Below are 21,477 nucleotides of genomic sequence, written 5' to 3'. Positions count from 1 at the left end.
TTCAAATAAAGAAAATTACAAACCACGGCCTCATTGTGAAAGCAGCTCCGCACAGAGCCTCGTCGTATCGAGCGCGTTATCCTCGGCGTAAAAGCCGCTAAATGAAAGGACCACCTCCAAAGCGCTCGGTAAAAGAAGCGGCCGTGTAGGCCTACGGGCAACGGCTGCTACAAAGCCAAATTTAAAACCAGGGAATTAAAAAGGAGATATTAATTATCAAGCATGTTATTAATGTTCTCGTGTCTGAGGACACACACACACACTTACACACACACACACACACACACACACTTATACACACACACACATACACACACAGAGGCCAGTTTATCCATTAGCAAATTTCTAGTTTTTTTTTATTTTATTTTATTTTTTTTTTTACATTTTTCTCCGGTCTTTTTTTGAGGCCACATCCACGCTATTAAACAGATAAACGATTTAAATATCCTCTTCTTTCTTCAGACTCCAAACCAAACTCAATTTAAACATTTTCATACAAAATTTATAGCTTTTAATCGTTTTCAACACAAACTCTCAGGTGCTAAAATCTCAGACGTTAAACCCGACTCCTGACCCGTCGAGCCGATTTAATACGAGTCTTGTATGCACAGAGATATAACTTATAACCGTCATTTTCTCCACCCTGATATACAAAGCGGTGACTGATTTTTATTTCATCGTGACTACGATCACAAAAAACGGTAAATCTAAATTTTAGCTGGAATACGAATTCGGACGCTGACAGTTTTCTTTATTACATTTTTAGCGGTTTAAAAAGGAGCGTTAACGGAGCCGAGCGACTGCTCCGACGGCAGGTACGTTTATGAAGATTATAACTCACTACTACATGATGTCTCACGTCCGAGCAATAGCTCCTATAAAAACCTAGTGATGGACATCAGAGCTGTTTGATAAAGGAAGAGAAGGCTGCAGTAACCGACTCGAGCATCCAGGGGGAGCTGCTGTACACCAGTGTAATCAGGGAAGCAGTCAGTGTCTGAGTGTTCGCCCTTCTCCTGTCTGTATAGCCTTTTCTTTTTCTCTTTTACACACACACACACACACACACACACACACACACACACACACACACACCCCTGTGTGTATCCCTTCTCCTGGATTCATACATCTGAGTAAATATATAAGAGAAAAGAAATGGAACCAATTTGGCTGGCTGCTGTGTTCGGTGTCACAATCCGGATGACCTGCTCTGCAAAATTATTTTTCCTCCCTCGCTCCGGCTCCAGTAATTTAAAAGTCAGGGACGATGCGATGAAACGAGATTGGGGAGGGGGGGTTTGCAAGGAATTATTCATAAACCTCAATTGCTCGGGACCTCCATTCCTCCTTCCCCTCCTCCTCCTCCCTCTTTCTCTATCCCTTTTTCTCCCCCTTATATAAAAAGCACCTCAGTCGCAGCTCTCCCTGTATATTTATGTTAAACACGTCAAATCATATTGTGGCAGCTCCGGCAAGCCCTTAAGTATATTAACAATCACACTCGTCTTTTTTCGCCCCACCTCATTGCTTCTGTTCTCTCTCTCAACCCCCTTCTCCTTCCAACCTCTCTCTCTCTTTTCAGCTTAGGTGTAGGCGTGTCATCTTATATATATACTGTACTGTATATATATATTAAAATATAAAATTAAATAAAGAGAAAGATTCCTATCATATCATAACACAATCCCTCCATTAGACTACTTCTGCCTCTGTTAGGTGAGGACGGTGTTTGTGATGAGGCTGTGGCCTTTTATAAATATTTTATAACCCCTGCTGCAGTGCTTATGTGGAAGGTTTGAATCATAATCTCTCACCATTCGATTCTTTTAACCATTTGATTCTTTAAGACGATTCAACGAGTCAGTTCTATTTGATTCTTTTTTTTTTTTTTTTTTTTTAAGAAAAAATACACAAAAGTGCTTTTCAGAGTTATTAGTCTGTTTTAGTTTTAAAAACTAGCACTAGGGAATATTCATGCTTACTGATGTAACAGAGGTTTGTGGTGCTGTGACAGGAAAACAATCAACAGCCGGTTGATTCGTACGGAAGACAGTTCTTTTCAATTCGGTTCCTCTTAAGAGATGTCGGTTTTTTAAGACTTTTTAATCCATTTATATTTACGTTCAATGTAGCGTGAAACAAATGAGTTGGCGTCTACGGTGTAGCGTCGATAAACAAATAAATAAAAAATCGGTTTCGCTTGAAAAACAAAAACGAAACAAACAAAAACAAAAGCGTGGATCGTCACGTCGCTGAAAATTCCCGAAACATAAACTGCTCTGTCTTTAAGATCGTCAGAAAACATCAAGTTACAGCTTTTGCTCGTAAGTGCTGACACTGGAGACTCCTTACGTAAATAAATCCCACATAAAATCCGTAACAGAATAAAAAAAATAAAAAAACTTAGCTACATCAACGATTCTACGTTTTATGCCAAAGTCACGGCTTCCGTCTTACGATCAACAAAATCCTGACCAACCAGAATCCAGAACTGAAGTGTGATGTAAACGCAGTTAATTACGTCACTACCTTTGGACCAAAAAGAGGAAAAAAAAACAACAACAACAACCCAGAAGCAGCGTCTTTCCGTCTCACCTCTAACGGCGAATAATTACGAACTCTCTTTTTCTCTCCTGCTGTCAGCGTGTTTAAAAAGCGTCAGCGTGTTTGATGACAAACAAACGCCGTCTTTTAGCGGATGACATGCTTAACACGTGCGAGCGGGCTCTCTTGTGTCTTTCTAAATGCGTTTAATGAATTGTGAGCAGCACTGTCAGTTCGCAAAAAGAAAAAAAAAGAAAAAAAAAGACAGCCATCAGATTGACGGTAGCTTAAAAAAAAAAAAAAAGCAGGAAGAAAGACGTCGCTGGGTTTTTTTTTTACGGCGCTAATGCTCTCTATCTGACAGCAAGTGTCATTTGGAAAAGCAGCCAGGTTCCAGGGACGAGAGAGAACTTCAATAATGTTAATCACAGAACTTAATAACAGAGCCTGGAAATTACAGCTTAGCGGCGTCTGTAACGCGGCTCGGTCCAAAAACAAGAGTTAAAGTAAACCGTTCCTGCTCGTCATACCCCGTCGGATAGACAGAGAAAAAAAAAAAGAGCTTCCATTAAGCGGTATCCTGCATGTGAGATCGCGACGCCGTCAGGTTTCTCACCTCCATCCTTCCTCCCCCTGCTTCCTCCCCCCTTCCACCTTTCTTCAGACATCAAACGCCACCAAGACCCGGCTTCGTAACGCTGCTGCTATTTTTAAACTAAGTGTTTCTAATAAGCTGCTGGGAAGCCTGTGAATTTTTCATACACAAGCACGTCGTTCTCTGGTGAAAACACAGAAACACACTTATTTGGTGATTAGCTACTGACAGCGGGGGAGGGGCCGAGAAGGAGTCGAATATTCTTGAATAAAATTGCAGGCCTTTCAGAAACAAACGCAGGGGTCCTAATGTGAAGAGTCATCTTCCCGCAGCACCGCAGGTACGACTGAATTATTAATCACGCAGCTCGTTTTAACGCTTTTATTTTTACGCGTGCTTTATTTTATATATTTCACATTATTTTTGCATATCGTTACGTCTGCCCATCAAAGGAAGAGCGCCACTCGCTCAAAGCACACAAACAGCTCGGGCTCGTTTAATATTTCATTTAAAAAAAAGTCGGAATATCAAAGAGGTTTTTTTTTTTTTTTTTTTTACAAAGATTTGGCTTCAAACATGTGAAAAACTTTATTCAGACTTTCCGCATAAAATATGAATCATATACAAACGCTCCGGATTGTATCTGTTCTAATTTGCGTTTGGAACGATGTTTGGGTAAAAATGGATAGGAAAGAAGGGATGAAGGATTTTTTTTTTTCCGTCTGGATGATTCACGTAGCAGCGAGTGACGTGTTTACTTTTTCTCTTAGCATGGATTTAGCTAGTAAAAATAACAAGTAAATAAAATTTTAAATACTGTTGCCTATGTAGCGTTGCATATGAAAATATCATTAAATGTAAAAAAAAAAAAAAAAATGTAAAAAGTTAAATTTAAAAATACATATTTAAAAGTTAATTTAATATGAACTCATTTAAAACTATTCAAATTCTAATTCAATTTTATTTATATTTCTCGTTTAACAATGGACATTGTCTCAAAGCAGCTTTACAGAACATAAACATTAAACGAGAGCTTAATATAAAGATTAATATAACACAAAAATTCAAGATTAATATTAGATATATTTTAATGTGTTTGTATTTATCTCCAATGAACAAGTCTGAGGTGACTCAGGTGACTGTGGTGAAGAAAAACTCCCTTAGATGGTAAAGGAAGAAACCTTGAGAGGAACCAGACTCAAAGGGGAACCTCATCCTCATCTGGGTAACTATTATTATTATTATTATTATTATTATTATTATTATTATTATTATTATTATTATTAGTAAAAATATAATTTCCTTTAAATATTAAATCTCCTTTGTGTAACAGAATGTAGAAGAAAATATCAAATAACGAAGGTTCACTACAACTCCTTTACGACCTGAACGATCTGTGCCGAAGCTACGGAGTCGTACACGTGACCTTATGAGGTCTCGCACGTCATGTCACGGTGGTCAGCGCACATCAGCAGTGCAGCATCAGACTGAGACGCTACGACCCCACCTCCGCACGCCGTCTCCACACAATCCTTCTCAAATCCTCGGCCTCCCTCTGGCCTCCAGCTCCAAAAGAAAAAACAAACAAAACAAACCCCTGATTTACAGTCTGATCTGCCCCCCTTTTACCCCTAACACACCTCTCCGTGCAACCTGACACCTGCACCTGCCACCATCACCATCACCCTCCTCCTCCTTCTCCTCCTCCTCTTTCTCCTCGACGAGCGCTCTCTTCAAAATACGTGAGGCCGGAGTCACGTGTCGGGTGCTACGAGCTCCGCCCACGAGCCCTACGGAGACCGAACGTGTTTTTGTCACTTCATCAGATTGGGCTAATTTATCAGGGAATTCCAACGAACTGCAAAAATCCTCCAGAGTGAAAACTGAAAAGCTATTAAATTAAGTCTGATTCAAGGAAAGTCGTTTCTAGCTTCCAAAAAAAAAAAATTGTGGTAAAAGGTGTAATTAGTTAATGAATGTAGGCCGAGGATAAAAATGGTTACTCCGAGTACTCTGGAGAAATAAACACGTGTCCTGCCCACCCTCATCCCTGTGTTATATGAATACCCCGCCCCCCACCAACCCCCTTCCCCATGCACCCCTTACCCCCACCCTCTTTACACTAAGTTAAGGCCTTACCTGTCTCTTTGGTGAGCTCCTTCTCCCCCCCACACTCTCTGTCTTTGGTTTGGTCCTCCTGGTCTGTGGTGGTCTCGCTGGCAGCCTCCACATCCTCACTCAACTCGCCTGAAGGGGGAGGAGAGGACGGGATATGTAAATCACCACCCCATCAGAATTGGTGGAAGCACTTAAAGGGACGGCGGCGTCTTTTTTTTTTCCTCCTCTATAGCGCTGCACGGCGAAGGCATTGGCTGAGACGTGTTCACAAAGACAAGTGGGTGGAGGCCTTTCCCTCATCACCCTCATCGTATGCTCCGTGATTAACTTTTTTCCCCACCAGCAGCAAATAAGACTTATTTAACCGTTCATTACTCATTAGATTTTTTTTTTTAGATCTTTACTTTTATTTATTTTTTTTGCTTTTGTAATTATAGTCATTGTTACTGCCATCATTTTTACGGCTCTCTTTATAAGTATATAATTCTTCATTTATGCAGGTCCATGACACAAATATCTTTATAGCTTCCTCTGTTTTAATATGTGCATAAAACTGAAGAGAAAACACACACACACACACACACACTCGCACGCACACGTGCACCGCACACATGTGGTAGAGACATAGACACATTTTCCAAACGCCAAAGTATGCAGACAGGAAAAATAACTGTGCCGAAAAGCCTGTTTCGACTTCAACAGCAGAGCGAGAGATTTCCCTTTTTCTCCTCCCCTCTGGAACCTTCTCCCCACAATCGTAATTGCAGTCCCAAGCCTCTGTCTACGTCTCCTCCGCTTCTCACCCACGATATCTGGCTCTGGATCGTTCCTCAAACTGGCCGTAATGCACTACATATCTATAAAATACATAAATGAATCATGAATTTTTTAAAACGGGGGCCACGATTCATTTTATTTTGCCAAGTCAAACAGAAATCCCCCTGTAACGTCTTTAAAAGCCCTCGGTTCGATACATCTGCCCCGCTTAAAAGCAGCAAACTCCTAACAATGGATCTCCAATAACGCTATGTGTAAGTAAAGCCAGAGGAAGACATTGAAAAACAGGTAATAAAGTGAGCATCAATCTTTTTTTTTTTCTCCCTCGTGCAAACCTCCTTAAACCCCCTCCAAATCACCCGCCCCCCTTCCTGCCCCCCCTCCCCTCCCCGGTCCATGTTTGCACGCTAAGACGCCCTCCATTGATTGAACAGCATTACTGTCCGGTCAATACACCTTATCGGTTATTACACAAGTCAGCTAATTCTCAGCAAATGTACTTAAAATGTCGTTTGAACCCAACACACACACACACACACTTAACTCACACACACACTTAACTCACACACACACTTAACTCACACACACACCCCTTCAACTAAAACCCCGTTTCCGCTCTACCTGCACGGCGATTGATATATCGATGCCGCAACAATAGCTTCTGTTCAAATATTCATCCCGTTGAGGTTTAGTGCAGCTGCCCGAGCTCTCCATCACCACACCGCACTCCAAACCCCAAACTTAAAACACTTTTTACCGTCCAATAACGTTCCAGCTGTCTGAAGACTCGCTTGGGCCTTGGAGCTCCGACGTGAAACCCGAATCGCAAGCCTCAGCTCCGACGGCCACCAGATAATCCATTAAACTTTATATCACTGCGCCTCTGTGGACGCTCTTAAGGGCTCGTACCTCTGGCCGAACTCTTCGAGGTTCTACGACCGAGACGCTTCAATCACGTTCGACTTAATCGTTGAATTCTAAACTTTTACAAATATATATTTAAATTTGAGCTAAAAGACTTTTTTTTTTTAAACACATTTAAAATCCCCTCCACGACATCCTACAACAAACGTAATATAATGTACAAAATCTACAGAATTAAATAACTTAGCATGAATTTTTGCATATGAACATCTCTCCTGAAACGTCCTTTTCTACGAATTGTCCACGTTTTCTTTCTTTTTTATTTCATCCCTTCTTTACCTGAACCCTTTCCACACCTCCGTTGAAATATTTTGGACTAATCCCCAAATCACAGCGTGAACTTTCCTGCAGAAAAAAAACAAAAGTAAAAGTTTTTTTTATTCGTTTTCCTTGACGTTGACGGCTGTAACCTTGTCATGCGAATTATAAAATGACAGGATATTATTTCAGCGTTACATTCGGTGTTATTATTGTTATGTATGTTATGTATTATATTATGTATATTATTGTTATGTATGTTATGTATTGTTATGTATTATTGTTATGTATGTAAACCCTCAAAATGATGCTTGAGATGTGTTAAAAAGTTTGGACTGGTTAAAGTTGTGCTGGATGGATAATAAATAAGTCATCGTGGTTTAAACGCCATCACGATCACTGAATCTCTTTAAAAAAGCAGTTAAAGAAAAGAGCTGTTTACTAAAACGACTCTTTCAGCTCTCCGCTGGAACTCTGCACGTCTTCCTCCTCAACCTTAACGAGACAAGGTGCGAACGGACTTGTTGTAAACGCAACAGTGATTTTTACATCGCCGGATGCGGTCGCTAAACAGATCTGCTGTGTTTCATAAACGCAAATCGCGCCGGTCGCAGTTCAAAGTCGATTTTTGTTGCTCAGAAACAAAGCTGTTCGATAAGCGAGCGGCGACGCAGGTAAAGTCTGGGTTCGATACTTCGTTTCTCTCTGCACTGTGTGTGTGTGTGTGTGTGTGTGTGTGTGTGCGTGTGTGTATGATGATGATGCTGATATGGATTACGTTGTTAGGGCTTATTGCTGCTCGGAACGGACCGATCCTCCGTTTAAACAAAAGTATTTAAGTGGAACAATCTGATTTTTTTTTAAACGCCGATTTAAGCTCTCTCCACAGATTACACCCTATATATTGCTTTTTTATTCTTTCATAAACGTGTACGTTCTATTATGTTTCCAAGGCAACCGACGATTTCCACTCGACGCAGCACATCCTTGAGCTGGTGAGGCGGGTCTAAGCCATGGAAACAGGGAGGAGAGCCACCGCTCGGGACTCGAGACAAACCCCATCCGAGGAAATCCATCACACACACACACACACATACAGAGAGAGAGAGAGAGAGAGAGAGAGAGAGAGAGAGGCACGCAGATTACACAATAATCCTCGAGTACATTTTCACCTCTGGAAGAGCTAACCATGTGTCTAATTCCTACTTTGCACAGGTACATGCGCTCTTTCTTTCCTTTTCTCTGTCTCTCTCTCTCTCTCTCTCTCTCACTCTCTCCACATTAAAACTCAAGTCCATTAAAACTCACACAGCTGTCACTTTAACGTTTCCCAGGCCGGACTCGGTCTGTGAGCTCTGCTCTATCTCTCATGCTTTGTCTTCCTCTTCCTCTCCCTCACCCTCTCCTTCGCCTCTACACGACTTCTTCATTTAGTTTTTTAATCAAGATATATGACTCTCTCTCTCTCTCTCTCTCTCTCTCTCTCTCTCCCTCTCCCTCTCTCTCTCTCTCTCTCTCTCTCTCTCTCTCTCCCTCTCTCCGTACCTTGCACGTTAAACCCGTGTAATATATGCAGAAACGTAGACGTTTAATTCCACCAGAGCTCCACGTCTTTAAGTGCCGGACGCCTGCGTCTATCCTTCATCTCCTCTGCCATGCTGCAGTACTACACAATGATTAAACTCAGGCCAGTATAATTAATAAAAGGTCACGAGAGGAGGCAGAAAACCGAGGGAGGAGGAACGCTGGAAGGAAAACTGAGGTCAACCTGGAACTGAAAAATAATAATAACAACGTAGGGCGGCTACTGTGAAGCTTTTCTAATTAATTGCATTAATTAACCTTGATCATTCAATAATATTAAACCTCTGCTCTTATCTAAACTTTAATAAATCCACTACATGGGAAAAAAAATCCTGCATTTAATGGTAAAAAGAGACAACATTAGGATGCTGTTTAAACAGGAAAACGTCCTCGCTCGTCTCTGACACACACACAAACACACACACACACACACACACACACATACATACAATGTAAGGGCTCTGGTAGACCTATAGGTGTCACCCTATACAAGCTGGGAATAAGCATGCCACACACACACACACACACACACACACACACACATGCACACACGCACACACATAATAGATGGAGGAAGGTTCAGACAGATACAGTACAAGGCTGTTTCAGGAAAAAAAAAATGGCAAGAGAAATATGCGCAGATGACAAAAGCAGATGCTGGGCAGGAAGTGAGCGTCGGAGATGAGACTCAGAAGACAGCGAGATTACCTTCAGATGAGAAAGCCGAGCTGCCTTCGCTCTCCTTTCCCGAGGAAGAAGCAGTGATTACACACATACTAATCGTACTGACAGGCACAAACCACCAAATAAATAATACATGCTGCCCAGCGCTCTCCGGATGGCCAGCACATACGTTCGCACGAGCGACCCCGTGTCCCTGCTGGAGCGTACAATCCTTCAGAATAAAGGTCAAGCAGAAATGCACCTGAATTGAAGGACTGATGGAAGACCTGCAGCTTTCTACCAAGGCATGAGCTCCTTTCTGAACCTTGACTCGTCTATATTAATATTTAGTATCCTCAAAAGCATCTATTTAAGTATTTATTTATTTTTTTATGATTAAACCTCTTTTATCTACATGCAGGTCTACGTTACCCACAATGCTGTTCGACTACATGATTGTCATTGATGCATTTTAGGAATTAATCCTCGCTTGGTCTCAGAGAGTGATGTGGGTGATGCAGCGGCGCTTTAGTACCTTAGTTATTCCCACCACTTTAGTACCTTAGCTATTCCTTCCGCTTTAGTACCTTAGCTATTCCCTCCACTTTAGTACCTTAGCTATTCCCTCCACTTTAGTAACTTAGCTATTCCCTCCGCTTTAGTACCTTAGCTATTCCCACCGCTTTAGTACCTTAGTTATTCCCACCGCTTTAGTACCTTAGTTATTCCCACTGCTTTAGTACCTTAGTTATTCCCACCGCTTTAGTACCTTAGCTATTCCCACTGCTTTAGTACCTTAGCTATTCCCACCACTTTAGTACCTTAGTTATTCCCACCGCTTTAGTACCTTAGCTATTCCCACTGCTTTAGTACCTTAGCTATTCCCACCGCTTTAGTACCTTAGCTATTCCCACCGCTCAAACGTTCATGCTAACCATGAGATCGCTAACTAGCAAAACTCCAAACTCCATCTGCCATGTCACGCCACTGCATTGCATTCTGGGAGTCCAGTGCTTGCAACAACTCTCCTATAAAAAAAAAGATACCGAGCGAGAAAAACGAGCGAGAACGAACTTTAGAATCTGAATGAAATCCTCCTGTGACATGAAAATGAAATTACCAGCAGAATCATTAGAAATTTGGATATGAAGTATTAAAGTGTTCGAGGGAGGAGTTTTCCTTCGAGATCAACCGGACGTCGCTTATCGTTTCGACGTCACTGGAAATCCTCGGCTACCTCAACCGAAATTCCCATTTTCTGTTTTTCCTCTCCGTCCCGTGTCCCACTCCGGACAGCTTCCTTTTTCTTTCAAGCCGTGCTGTCGGATAAAAAAAGAAAAGCAATCGTATTTCACACCTCATGGACTCTATCTCTCTGCCTGTCTGGTTTCTTCTTCTTCTTCTTTTTTATTTTTATCCCTTCCCCTCCTCCGATTCCCCTAACCCCCTCCACCATCCATAACACCCCCCTCCACCCCTTCCTTAATGCTCGACACCCCTTCCCTCTTTGCTCCCGCACCCCTTCCCTATATCAAAGCCGGACTGACTCCGGACCGGGCGGCGGAAAATGAAAATGACAGAAGGGGTCTGAGGGACAATGGAGGCACAGGCGCCCATGCTGGGGGATTTCATGCATTGCCCAGTCTTCATATCAGCACCACTGTGAACCGTCCACATGTGAACCCCTTCCCCCCTTTTTTTGATTTCCAAAACACACACACACACACACACACACAACACGTCGTCTAAAACCAGAACACACAGCGTATTGCGCACCGGATGGACGCACAACGGTCCGACTGGAAAAAGAAACCAGAAAAAAAATGAAGAACCTCAAACATCCTGAGTGCACGTGAGCAAAAAAAAGGTTTATATCCTCATAATAAAGATTTAACATATGCAAGGGCTTTAAACACTAAATATTTATACTGTGCTTGTAAACACACACACACACACAGGCTATGGTGTATATTAGATAAAGTCTTCTGCCACCATAAACACAGAGCATGAGTCATGCTTAGAGACCTGAACGTCACTGAGCAACACGCGCTGACCACTCAGTACCACCACACACACACACACCACCACACACACCCTCCTGCTATCCATGCCTTCCTCTACAAGCCTTCCACTCAAACCTCAGGCACATCCCACAGATCCACACACACACACTGTTTATCTCTCTCTCACACACACCCTTCTGCATCTGACACAAACCCCCCCACACACACTTCTATCTCAAACACTACATCTCTGAAACATGGCACTGAAAGCAAGCGCACTACCTTTTCGGTTCGGAGGGCCGAGGCCGAGTCACGCGCCGGACGGATCCCAGAGCGGGCTCCTAAAAAAAATCCATGCGCCTCGCTCCTCTCTGGCCCCAGCGTGACCCCGTGATCTAAATGTGAATGAATATTCCGTGCAGGAGAGGGAGGAGAGAGGAGAGAAAAAGAAGGAGGAGGAGGAGGAGGAGAAGGAGGAGAGATGGAGATAGAGGCAGGAGGCACCTCAGCTCTCGAGTGGCCTGGGAGGCTAATAACTAAAAAGTTTAAACAGCAAAGTTAATCACAAACAGGAGGGAAAGCTCACGCCACCTTAGAACAATTCAACCGAGGGGCTCCTCTTACCACCACCCCCCCACCCCCCATTATTCAACCCGTAACCCCTTACACACCCCCTCCACCCCTCCTCAGCCCCTCCCCTAGAGTGCAATACTTAATTTGATCCCTCAAGCCTTTACAAAGTCACTTTCGGTGCTTAGGCGGGATCACACGCAGACCGGATTTGTTTTAGAGATCCGCAGACCTAATTTGCTCACGTCGCGAAGGCTTGTTCTTAACCGCCGTCACTCGCCATGTCACAAAGGTTTCTAAGAGAAAATATCTAAACGACGAAAACTGAAAACATCCAGTTGCCATTTCTCGTACCGCTCGCGTATCAGGACGGAGGTACAGCGGCAGGTAGAGACGCCACCTCACGGTTCTCCGGGTAATATAGATAAAAAACAAAATAAATATATAGACACAGGTGGATTTTTTATGTTGGTGTCAATGACTGAAAGGGGGCTTTAGACCCAGAGTTCCTGGGATAGAGTCAGGATCCAGAAACGTCCTGAGCTGAAAGATGGATAAATGAATGAAGGAACGAATGAATAAAGTGAAATACAAATCAAAACAAATGACCATCATCCTGTGGACTGAAATGAATTGGCTGTTGGAAAGTGGGTTAATGTCAGCAAAGCTTTCTGAGAGTGTTACACACACGACCAGACAGTGTGTGTGTGTGTGTGTGTGTGTGTGTGTGTGTGTGTGTGTGTGTGTGTTTATGGACTGTGCTTTTCACCGCCAGTCTCCGGACTGGCCTCGAGGACATCTTGGTGCACAAAAACAGACCAGATGGACATCAGTGCTCTTCCCCCTCAACAGACAGAGGAACTCTCCTCTCGCTTTCGTTCCCTCGAGCTGGAATTGTGCACAATCTTTCTAATCCTGGGTTTCGCTCTCATTCACACCACTTAAGAGGAAGAGGACTAGGAGAGGGAGGAGGAGGATGAAGAGAGGAAAAAAAAAAAAAAAGAAAGGATAGAGGACATGGGTGTTGTCGTGAAGGACAGTCACATCAAATCTCAAATGTTCACCAGTGGCTCGGAAAATGCGATGGTACAGTTGTGACAGCTCACTGAGCTCCCCCCCCCACCCTCACAATCTACCCCCCCCCCCCCCAACACACACACACACACCTACCTAACCCCATCAGTGCTGAAAGCACTACCGTGCTCTGAATATCTACAGAAAAAAAGTATTGATTTTTCATTGGGTGGGAAAAAAAATGGATATAAAAATCACATAAGCTGAAATTGTCACAGCTGTTTAGTTCATAGCTCATCGCTCCACGTGTTCAGGTTCAGTGTTAATTATCAGACGGAGCACATTCGTAAGCTTTGGCTGTATATGTCTCTGTAGGTCGTCCAATAAGTTCATTCATTCATTCATTTTCTACCGCTTATCCAAACTACCTTGGGTCACGGGGAGCCTGTGCCTATCTCAGGCGTCATCGGGCATCAAGGCAGGATACACCCTGGACGGAGTGCCAACCCATCACAGGGCACACACACACACTCTCATTCACTCACACACTACGGACAATTTTTCCAGAGATGCCAATCAACCTACCATGCATGTCTTTGGACCGGGGGAGGAAACCGGAGTACCCGGAGGAAACCCCCGAGGCACGGGGAGAACATGCAAACTCCACACACACAAGGTGGAGGCAGGAATCAAACCCCCAACCCTGAAGGTGTGAGGTGAACGTGCTAACCACTAAGCCACCGTGCCCTCCGTCCAATAAGTTAAATCGTTTAAATAAACACGATTGTCGTGATAACAGAAGCCCTGATATTTGAAGTTTAGAGACGTAAAGCTGCTGAACAACGAACAGGATTTAAAAAAAACATTTGCACGGTGATGGTTATTCACTGTGCTACGTCCACTGGTTAGAGACCCCGGGCTTATAACACAGACCTCATATTTATCTGTAGAAACGAGAGCGTAAAGCACCTGCTAAACACTCGGCATCTCTTCTACAGGGACCCTCACTCTAAATAAAGAAATAAATTAATAAATTAAATAAATAAAGAGCAAGCCAAGCAAGAAGGCACACACACACAAGTTGTGAGCCTGTCTGTTAATGTTCTGCTCATCTGTTTATGTTTCTCTTTGGACACCGCAGGCTGAACGGGGAGCCGTCTGAAAAAGATCCACCGCCTGTTGATTTATCGAGTTCGGCGATTTGCATATCTTTGTAGTAGCTCGGTCTGTGTGTTGACCGCTCGCTAGGAGGTGTCGGCTCCCGAAAATCGATTCCTAGGTGTATGTTGTGTGTACACTGTACGTGTGTATACAACACACACAAACACACACACACATACACACACACACACATACACACACACACAAACACACACACACACACACACACATACACACTGCATCCTGTCACAAGGGGGCCAAACACTTGGCTGCTTATTGCGCTGATGAAAGTTTATAAGAGCGCATTAGCTGATAAAACAGAATATCCAAGAGTTCTGATTTTTTATTTATTTTTTTTGTTAATCGATTTCATTTTAAGGAATCTAAGAGAGAGAGAGAGAGAGAGAGAGAGAGAGAGAGAGAGAGAGAGAGAGAGAGAGAGAGAGACAGACAGAGAGAGAAAGAGAGAGAAAGTGACAGACAGACAGAGAGAGAGAGAGAGAGAGAGAGAGAGAGAGAGAGAGAGAGAGAGAGAGAGAGAGAGAGAGAGAGAGAGAGAAAGAGACAGAGAGAGAGAGAGAGAGAGAGAGAGAGAGAGGTATTGATGTGTTTGTGTACTCAGCATCTCTGCTTCTATTGGATGTAGTGAAATTTTCCGGATCTGGAATCTGTGACAGTTAAAGTTCAGAGTCACAGAGTCACAGAGCCACAGAGTCACAGAGCCACAGAGTCACAGAGTCACAGAGCCACAGAGTCACAGAGCCACAGAGTCACAGAGTCACAGAGTCACCGAGACACAGAGTCACAGTCACAGAGCCACAGAGTCACAGTCACAGAGCCACAGAGTCACAGAGTCACAGAGTCACAGAGCCACAGAGTCACAGAGCCACAGAGACACAGAGCCACAGTCACAGAGCCACAGAGTCACAGAGCCACAGAGTCACAGAGTCACAGAGCCACAGAGTCACAGAGACACAGAGTCACAGTCACAGAGCCACAGAGTCACAGTCACAGAGCCACAGAGTCACAGAGCCACAGAGTCACAGAGACACAGAGTCACAGTCACAGAGCCACAGAGTCACAGTCACAGAGCCACAGAGTCACAGTCACAGAGCCACAGAGTCACAGTCACAGAGCCACAGAGTCACAGAGCCACAGTCACAGAGCCACAGAGTCACAGAGTCACAGAGCCACAGAGTCACAGAGCCACAGAGTCACAGAGACACAGAGTCACAGTCACAGAGCCACAGAGTCACAGTCACAGAGCCACAGAGTCACAGAGCCACAGAGTCACAGAGACACAGAGTCACAGTCACAGAGCCACAGAGTCACAGTCACAGAGTCACAGTCACAGAGCCACAGAGTCACAGTCACAGAGCCACAGACTCACAGTCACAGAGCCACAGAGTCACAGTCACAGAGCCACAGAGTCACAGTCACAGAGCCACAGACTCACAGTCACAGAGCCACAGAGCCACAGAGCCACAGAGTCACAGAGCCACAGAGCCACAGAGTCACAGAGCCACAGAGCCACAGAGTCACAGAGCCACAGAGCCACATACACACATCGCACAGTGCTGCACCTCAGCAGCTCAAAAAAATTAAAAGGAAAAATGAAAAAAGTGTAAGACGCTGTGTGCAGCAAACACCTTCCCCCTACACACACGCAACCCATCATTACAGTTCCACCTCGGTCGACGCTAATAGCAATCCGCTATGGAAATCCGATGATTACATTGTGCACACACTCTGAAGCATCTTCACAACCACTACCGGTTATTGAAAAAACCCCCAAACTCGCCTCGTCTGTCCCGCTCTCAGGGACCTTTCTAATACAAATCAAATATTCGCTGCTATCTTTCTCCATTTGTCTTTCTTTCGGGCCCTCTTTGCATAACCCATCCATTACTTCCACATGAAATATGAAAAGGCAATATCCTCTTCCCTGTTTGTAGCGAAGCGTAATGCGATTGTGTTGTCATTTATAGGAAATAATCGCAAACCTCTCTTTCATTTTCCAGTTCAAATAACCATGAAAAATTAGCCTGCGATGTCAGGAGGGACAGCGAAAAAGGGACATGCTTAGCTTATTGCTCGAGACACCGCGCTTGACATTTCTCCTTAATAGGAAAAAAAAATGGATGGTTGTTTTCTATCTATTTTTTTTTCCGCAAAAATACCCTTCAGTGTGTTGTTAATTAAAAGAAAGTTTTGCGATTTGATCTCGATAAACCTTTCCTCTCTCCTCCTGCAGGGGTTTTAGCCGCTCGGGGGGGTGACTACATCACAAAGCTGTAATTGAGTCAGGGAAATGAATGGAGGAAAAGGTTCTTAACTGGAAAGAAAAGAAAAAAAAAACAAAAAAAACTTTGTACTGTACGGATAATGTATCTAGATTCTAGAGGCGAATCTGTAGCTACTGTCCCACAGCCTGTATAAATCATTCAATTTGGACTTCCTATAAACAGCTCATGTCCATATCTACTGGGGAAGTCTTGGCCTAATGGTTAGAGAGTTTGACTCCTAACCCAAAGGTTGTGGGTTCGAGTCTCGGGCCGGCAATACCACGACTGAGGTGCCCTTGAGCAAAGCACCAAACCCCCCAACTGCTCCCCGGGCGCCGCAGCATAAATGGCTGCCCACTGCTCCGGGTGTGTGTTCACGGTGTGTGTGTGTGTGTGTGTTTGTGTGTGTGCGTGTTCACTGTTGTGTGTGTGTTCACTTTGGATGGGTTAAACGCAGAGAACGGATTCTGAGTACGGGTCACCGTACGTCACGTCACTTTCTTCACTTTCTACCGTATCTACTGCTTATTGCTTCAGCAGATAAGAACCTTTTGTTTTTTTTGTCCGTTTATTTCACAAAGGAAGATTTCTCTGACCGTGGACACAGACGCTGTGTGCTGACATTACTTGGCTAGTGTACGGATGGAAAAATCTACCACCGCTAGTTCCTCACGTGACTCTGACTCTAACAACAGAAGTCGGGATGAACGTGTGATAATATGCGTAACATTTACCGAATACGGATTTACAAGCGCGATGCTAAATAATGAGAAACCCGAAATGTCAAGTATCTAAAAACTGCTGCTGTAATCATAAAGACTCATCCCATTTATTCACGTTCCCGTCGGTGTCAGGGTTTTTTTTTTTTTCCTTTGCCGCAGTGGCCTCTGGTTTGCTTTTCAGGGATCTAAACCTACATCCAGACGTTTACAGACGTGCTCAGTGACAAAGTTTTACGTTTACAGCGTTTAGCAGACGACCCTTTTCCGTTTTTATTTCATTTTATACAACTGAGCGATCGAGGGATGAAGGGCTTGCTCAGGACCTGGGATTGAACTCACAACCTTGAGATCTGTAGTCCAACACCTTAACCACAGAGCTACAACAACGTCTCTGCAAATAAAAAATAAATTAAAACGAAAATCAGATGGAACGCAGCAGATCTCAGATCAGATCAGTGGAGAAACCCGGCCGCTGATGAAGCTCGCTACTTTCCCTGATCCGCCTATTTACTCTGATATCCAAACTAGCGATAATTGGATTGCTAGCCATGGAAGATCCGTAATGAGGCTTAATAGACATGCGTTGTTTCTCTGCAGTAATTATGCACAACATGATCAGGCCCCGTATCTGTTTTCTGATCTAATTACTATAGATGTGTTTATCTGGATAACAATTAATATTTGTTGATTTGCATCAGTATATACACTAGTGTTTATACGAGCTTTGACAGACTGTACTTCTGAGATTACGGCAAACGAGCAGCCGAGGCGATTTCTGTCACGATTAAAATCTTCATTGCTGCCGTCCTGCATTTTCATTCCGTGCTTGCGGAGCGCTTTTTATCAAGGAAACGGTGTGACAAAATGTTCGACCGGTGCAACGACATCATAAAATAAAACACTGTGTCCTGCTGTTACAGGAAAATCATCAACATTGGCGTGGGTGATGAGACGGAATCTTTACCAATAACGGAGCAGCCCGTTATCTTTTAAGTGCTTTATTTATTTGTGTTTTATCACAGCAATTTGCCTACATCATTTTTATCCGTTTATAGTTACGCTTAATGTCCGAACACGTCTTATCACTTACGTACGTTACAGCAGCTATAAACGTTCCTTCTCTCGACAGCCTCTTTTTTATTTCTGTCTTTTAAACAATAAATAAATAAATAAATAAATAAAACACGGCTTATTGTTTTATCCGTCCATCATACGAGTCTCAGTGAATGTGCTGTTACTATGGAAACAATAACGTATTAAAAAGAGCGCGTTAATATAAATAAACAAACAAAAAAAAATCACTCTGACCAATCAGAAGTACTCTGTGATTTAATCTCATTTAATCTCAATCTCCACATGGAGGCGGCGATGTAGAATCGCCGTCAGAGCCGATACGGATCCGTCTCGGTGCAGAGATCCACGGTATTTTTAGACAGACGGACGTGAATCATTGTCGTGTTATACTTCGAGGGAAGAGTTTGCAGGATTTCGGTCACGTCTCAGACAAACGAGGTGGCGGGCAAAACCAAAACACGTGTCCACATGACAAAGTGCTATTCAGAAGCATCTCCACTTCTCTGTGCACCTTCTTTTTTTTCCCACTCTCGGTAAATTTACATATTTCTAAAGAAGGATTATAGTTTGTGATGCATATAATGAGATTTCCTCCAAAAAAAGGCTAATGAAAAAAGACCCATCTTGTGCAATTAGCTGGAGCTTATTTATTCTCTTCTTGTAATGTATTAATTCATTATCGCATCATGCCACCGTTATTTATTTATTTATTTGATTACGCACACACCTTACAGCCTTAATTACAACAGAGCTCGGGAAGCAGAGGAAGACACGCAATAGCCCGACTCCTCTATCAGTTGATCTTGTTATCCGTTTAATCTCAATAGTATATCCATCCAATCTCTTATCAGCATGCACTAATCTCAATCTAATCAGTTTACCAATTTGCTGTATGGAGGCTGGAAGAAAAAAAAAAAAGAGACTCAAAAATGCTCTCTGGCGAAGATAATCCTGTCGATGCAGACGGAATCGGCTTTCAGCTCTTCCCGTCCCGTCCTTTTGCGATTTCTCTGACGGCGTTTCTCGCCACTTTCGCTCGTTTTCCCTTTCGTATCTGCAGTGTATCCGCTACACTCCATCGGTCAGAGCTGGTCATGGGTGTCAAGTGCATTTTTAAAAAAAAAAAATCTGCATCTTCGGTGTCATTATATTCATCATTTTTTTCTCTAGACATTAAGGCTGAAATTAGGCCCTTTAAGGATACTATGCATCTCTGGAGGGGGCACGATGGCTTAGTGGTTAGCACGTTCGCCTCACACCTCCAGGGTTGGGGGTTTGATTCCCGCCTCCACCTTGTGTGTGTGGAGTTTGCATGTTCTCCCCGTGCCTCGGGGGTTTCCTCCGGGTACTCCGGTTTCCTCCCCGGTCCAAAGACATGCATGGTAGGTTGATTGGCATTTGTGGAAAATTGTCCGTAGTGTGTGATTGTGTGAGTGAATGAGTGTGTGTGTGTGTGTGTGTGTGTGTGTGTGTGCCCTGTGATGGGTTGGCACTTTGTCCAGGGTGTATCCTGCCTTGATGCCCGATGACGCCTGAGACACAGGCTCCCTGTGACCTGAGGTAGTTTGGATAAGCGGTAGAAAATGAATGAGAGAGAGAGGATACTATGCACCCAAAAACAGAGCAAAAACATACACACACCCCTTTTTCCTCAGTGTAGAACAGGTTTACTCCGTACTGCTGTATGCCATAAGTCAGTCTGAACAGACAAGGCAGGCATGGTGGCAAGATCTGAGTTGAACGCTGTGTAGCGTTCCCACAGAGGGGAATCGAATGGTGTTGCAGCCCTTCTCGCTACTTAGCTAGCTCTCTTTGGCACGGCGCTGGACGAGAGAGGTCAGTAATCACAAAGCCACCGCCAGGACATGCAACAGCTGCCTTAAAATAACAAGGCTTTAAAATATCCCTTCATCCATCTCACTAATTTTGGGTTTAGTCTATACTGCATTAAAGCCCCGTCCTGCCTTCAGCCTGCTCCCACCCTGTCCGTCAGCACGAACTGAAAAATACACTGGGAGAAAGTTGAAAGCAAACAGACCAGGAGAAAAGCAAGCTCACCGAATGTCTTTAAAAAAGAAACCTAATACATTAAGCATGGTGTAACAGTAGCTTGGCACGGCAACGGTTTAGTACTTTCAAAACTGCAGCACCAATTAAATGTCTCGACTAATTTACACCAACATTCGTTCAGCTTGAGGACATCTTTATCCTGGTCAGGGTTGAGATGGATCTGGAATCTATCCCAGGAACACTGAGTGTGATGTGGGAATACATCCTGAATGGGACACCATCTCCATCACAGGGCAAATCCCTGAACACACTGTAATATTTAAGTATATATAAATATACTCACTCACTCACTCATCTTCTACTGCTTATCCGAACTACCTCGGGTCACGGGGAGCCTGTGCCTATCTCAGGCGTCATCGGGCATCAAGGCAGGATACACCCTGGACGGAGTGCCAACCCATCGCAGGGCACACACACACTCTCATTCACTCACACAATCACACACTACGGACAATTTTCCAGAGATGCCAATCAACCTACCATGCATGTCTTTGGACCGGGGGAGAAAACCGGAGTACCCGGAGGAAACCCCCGAGGCACGGGGAGAACATGCAAACTCCACACACACAAGGCGGAGGCGGGAATCGAACCCCCAACCCTGGAGGTGTGAGGTGAACGTGCTAACCACTAAACCACTGTGACCCCCATATAAATATATAATCTATATAATATATACACACATCTATAATAAGCACCAGTGTGCAGTGTGCAAACCTAACAGAGACCTTCGAGGAATCCCACACGGACCCAGGTATAACTTTTAAACAGTAACCCGAGCTCAGGATCGAACCGGTGAGCCCTCATGTGGCAAAAATTGCCGCTGTACCACCGTGCGGCCCGACACGTGGAATCAAATAATGACCAACGAACATCCAACCATTTCACAGCCACTTTATATTCTAAGTGTTAGACTAATGGGCTCAGAAGCACATCAGAACCATTTTGTGTATTTTTTATGCTGACTGTGCAGGGCCGAGCATGGAAATGAGTGAGCGAGAAAGAGATAGAGAGAAAGAGAAAGCAAAAAAGAGAGAGTGCTGTCGAGTCATTAGTCCCCCTTGGGGAGGCCTAGGATTAATAATCGCCCAGCCCCTTTGAGACCACTGCTGTGCCTA

At 43.9% G+C, this 21,477-nt stretch overlaps 1 protein-coding gene across 1 annotated transcript in view; it reads right to left on the bottom strand.

The window, feature by feature from the left end:
• Window positions 1–21,477, bottom strand: part of zfhx3b (zinc finger homeobox 3b) — a 159,170-nt gene that overhangs the window by 21,635 nt on the left and 116,058 nt on the right. The window contains exon 5 of the mRNA XM_060872105.1: window positions 5,279–5,386. Coding sequence (XP_060728088.1) covers window positions 5,279–5,386 — 108 coding nt within the window. The remainder of the gene's footprint in view (window positions 1–5,278; window positions 5,387–21,477) is intronic.

The sequence above is a fragment of the Tachysurus vachellii genome, chromosome 1 (assembly GCF_030014155.1).
Source record: "Tachysurus vachellii isolate PV-2020 chromosome 1, HZAU_Pvac_v1, whole genome shotgun sequence".
Taxonomy (NCBI): Eukaryota; Metazoa; Chordata; class Actinopteri; order Siluriformes; family Bagridae; genus Tachysurus; species Tachysurus vachellii.
Note: the sequence above shows the minus strand (reverse complement) of the source record. Positions and strands in the feature narration are given on the sequence as shown.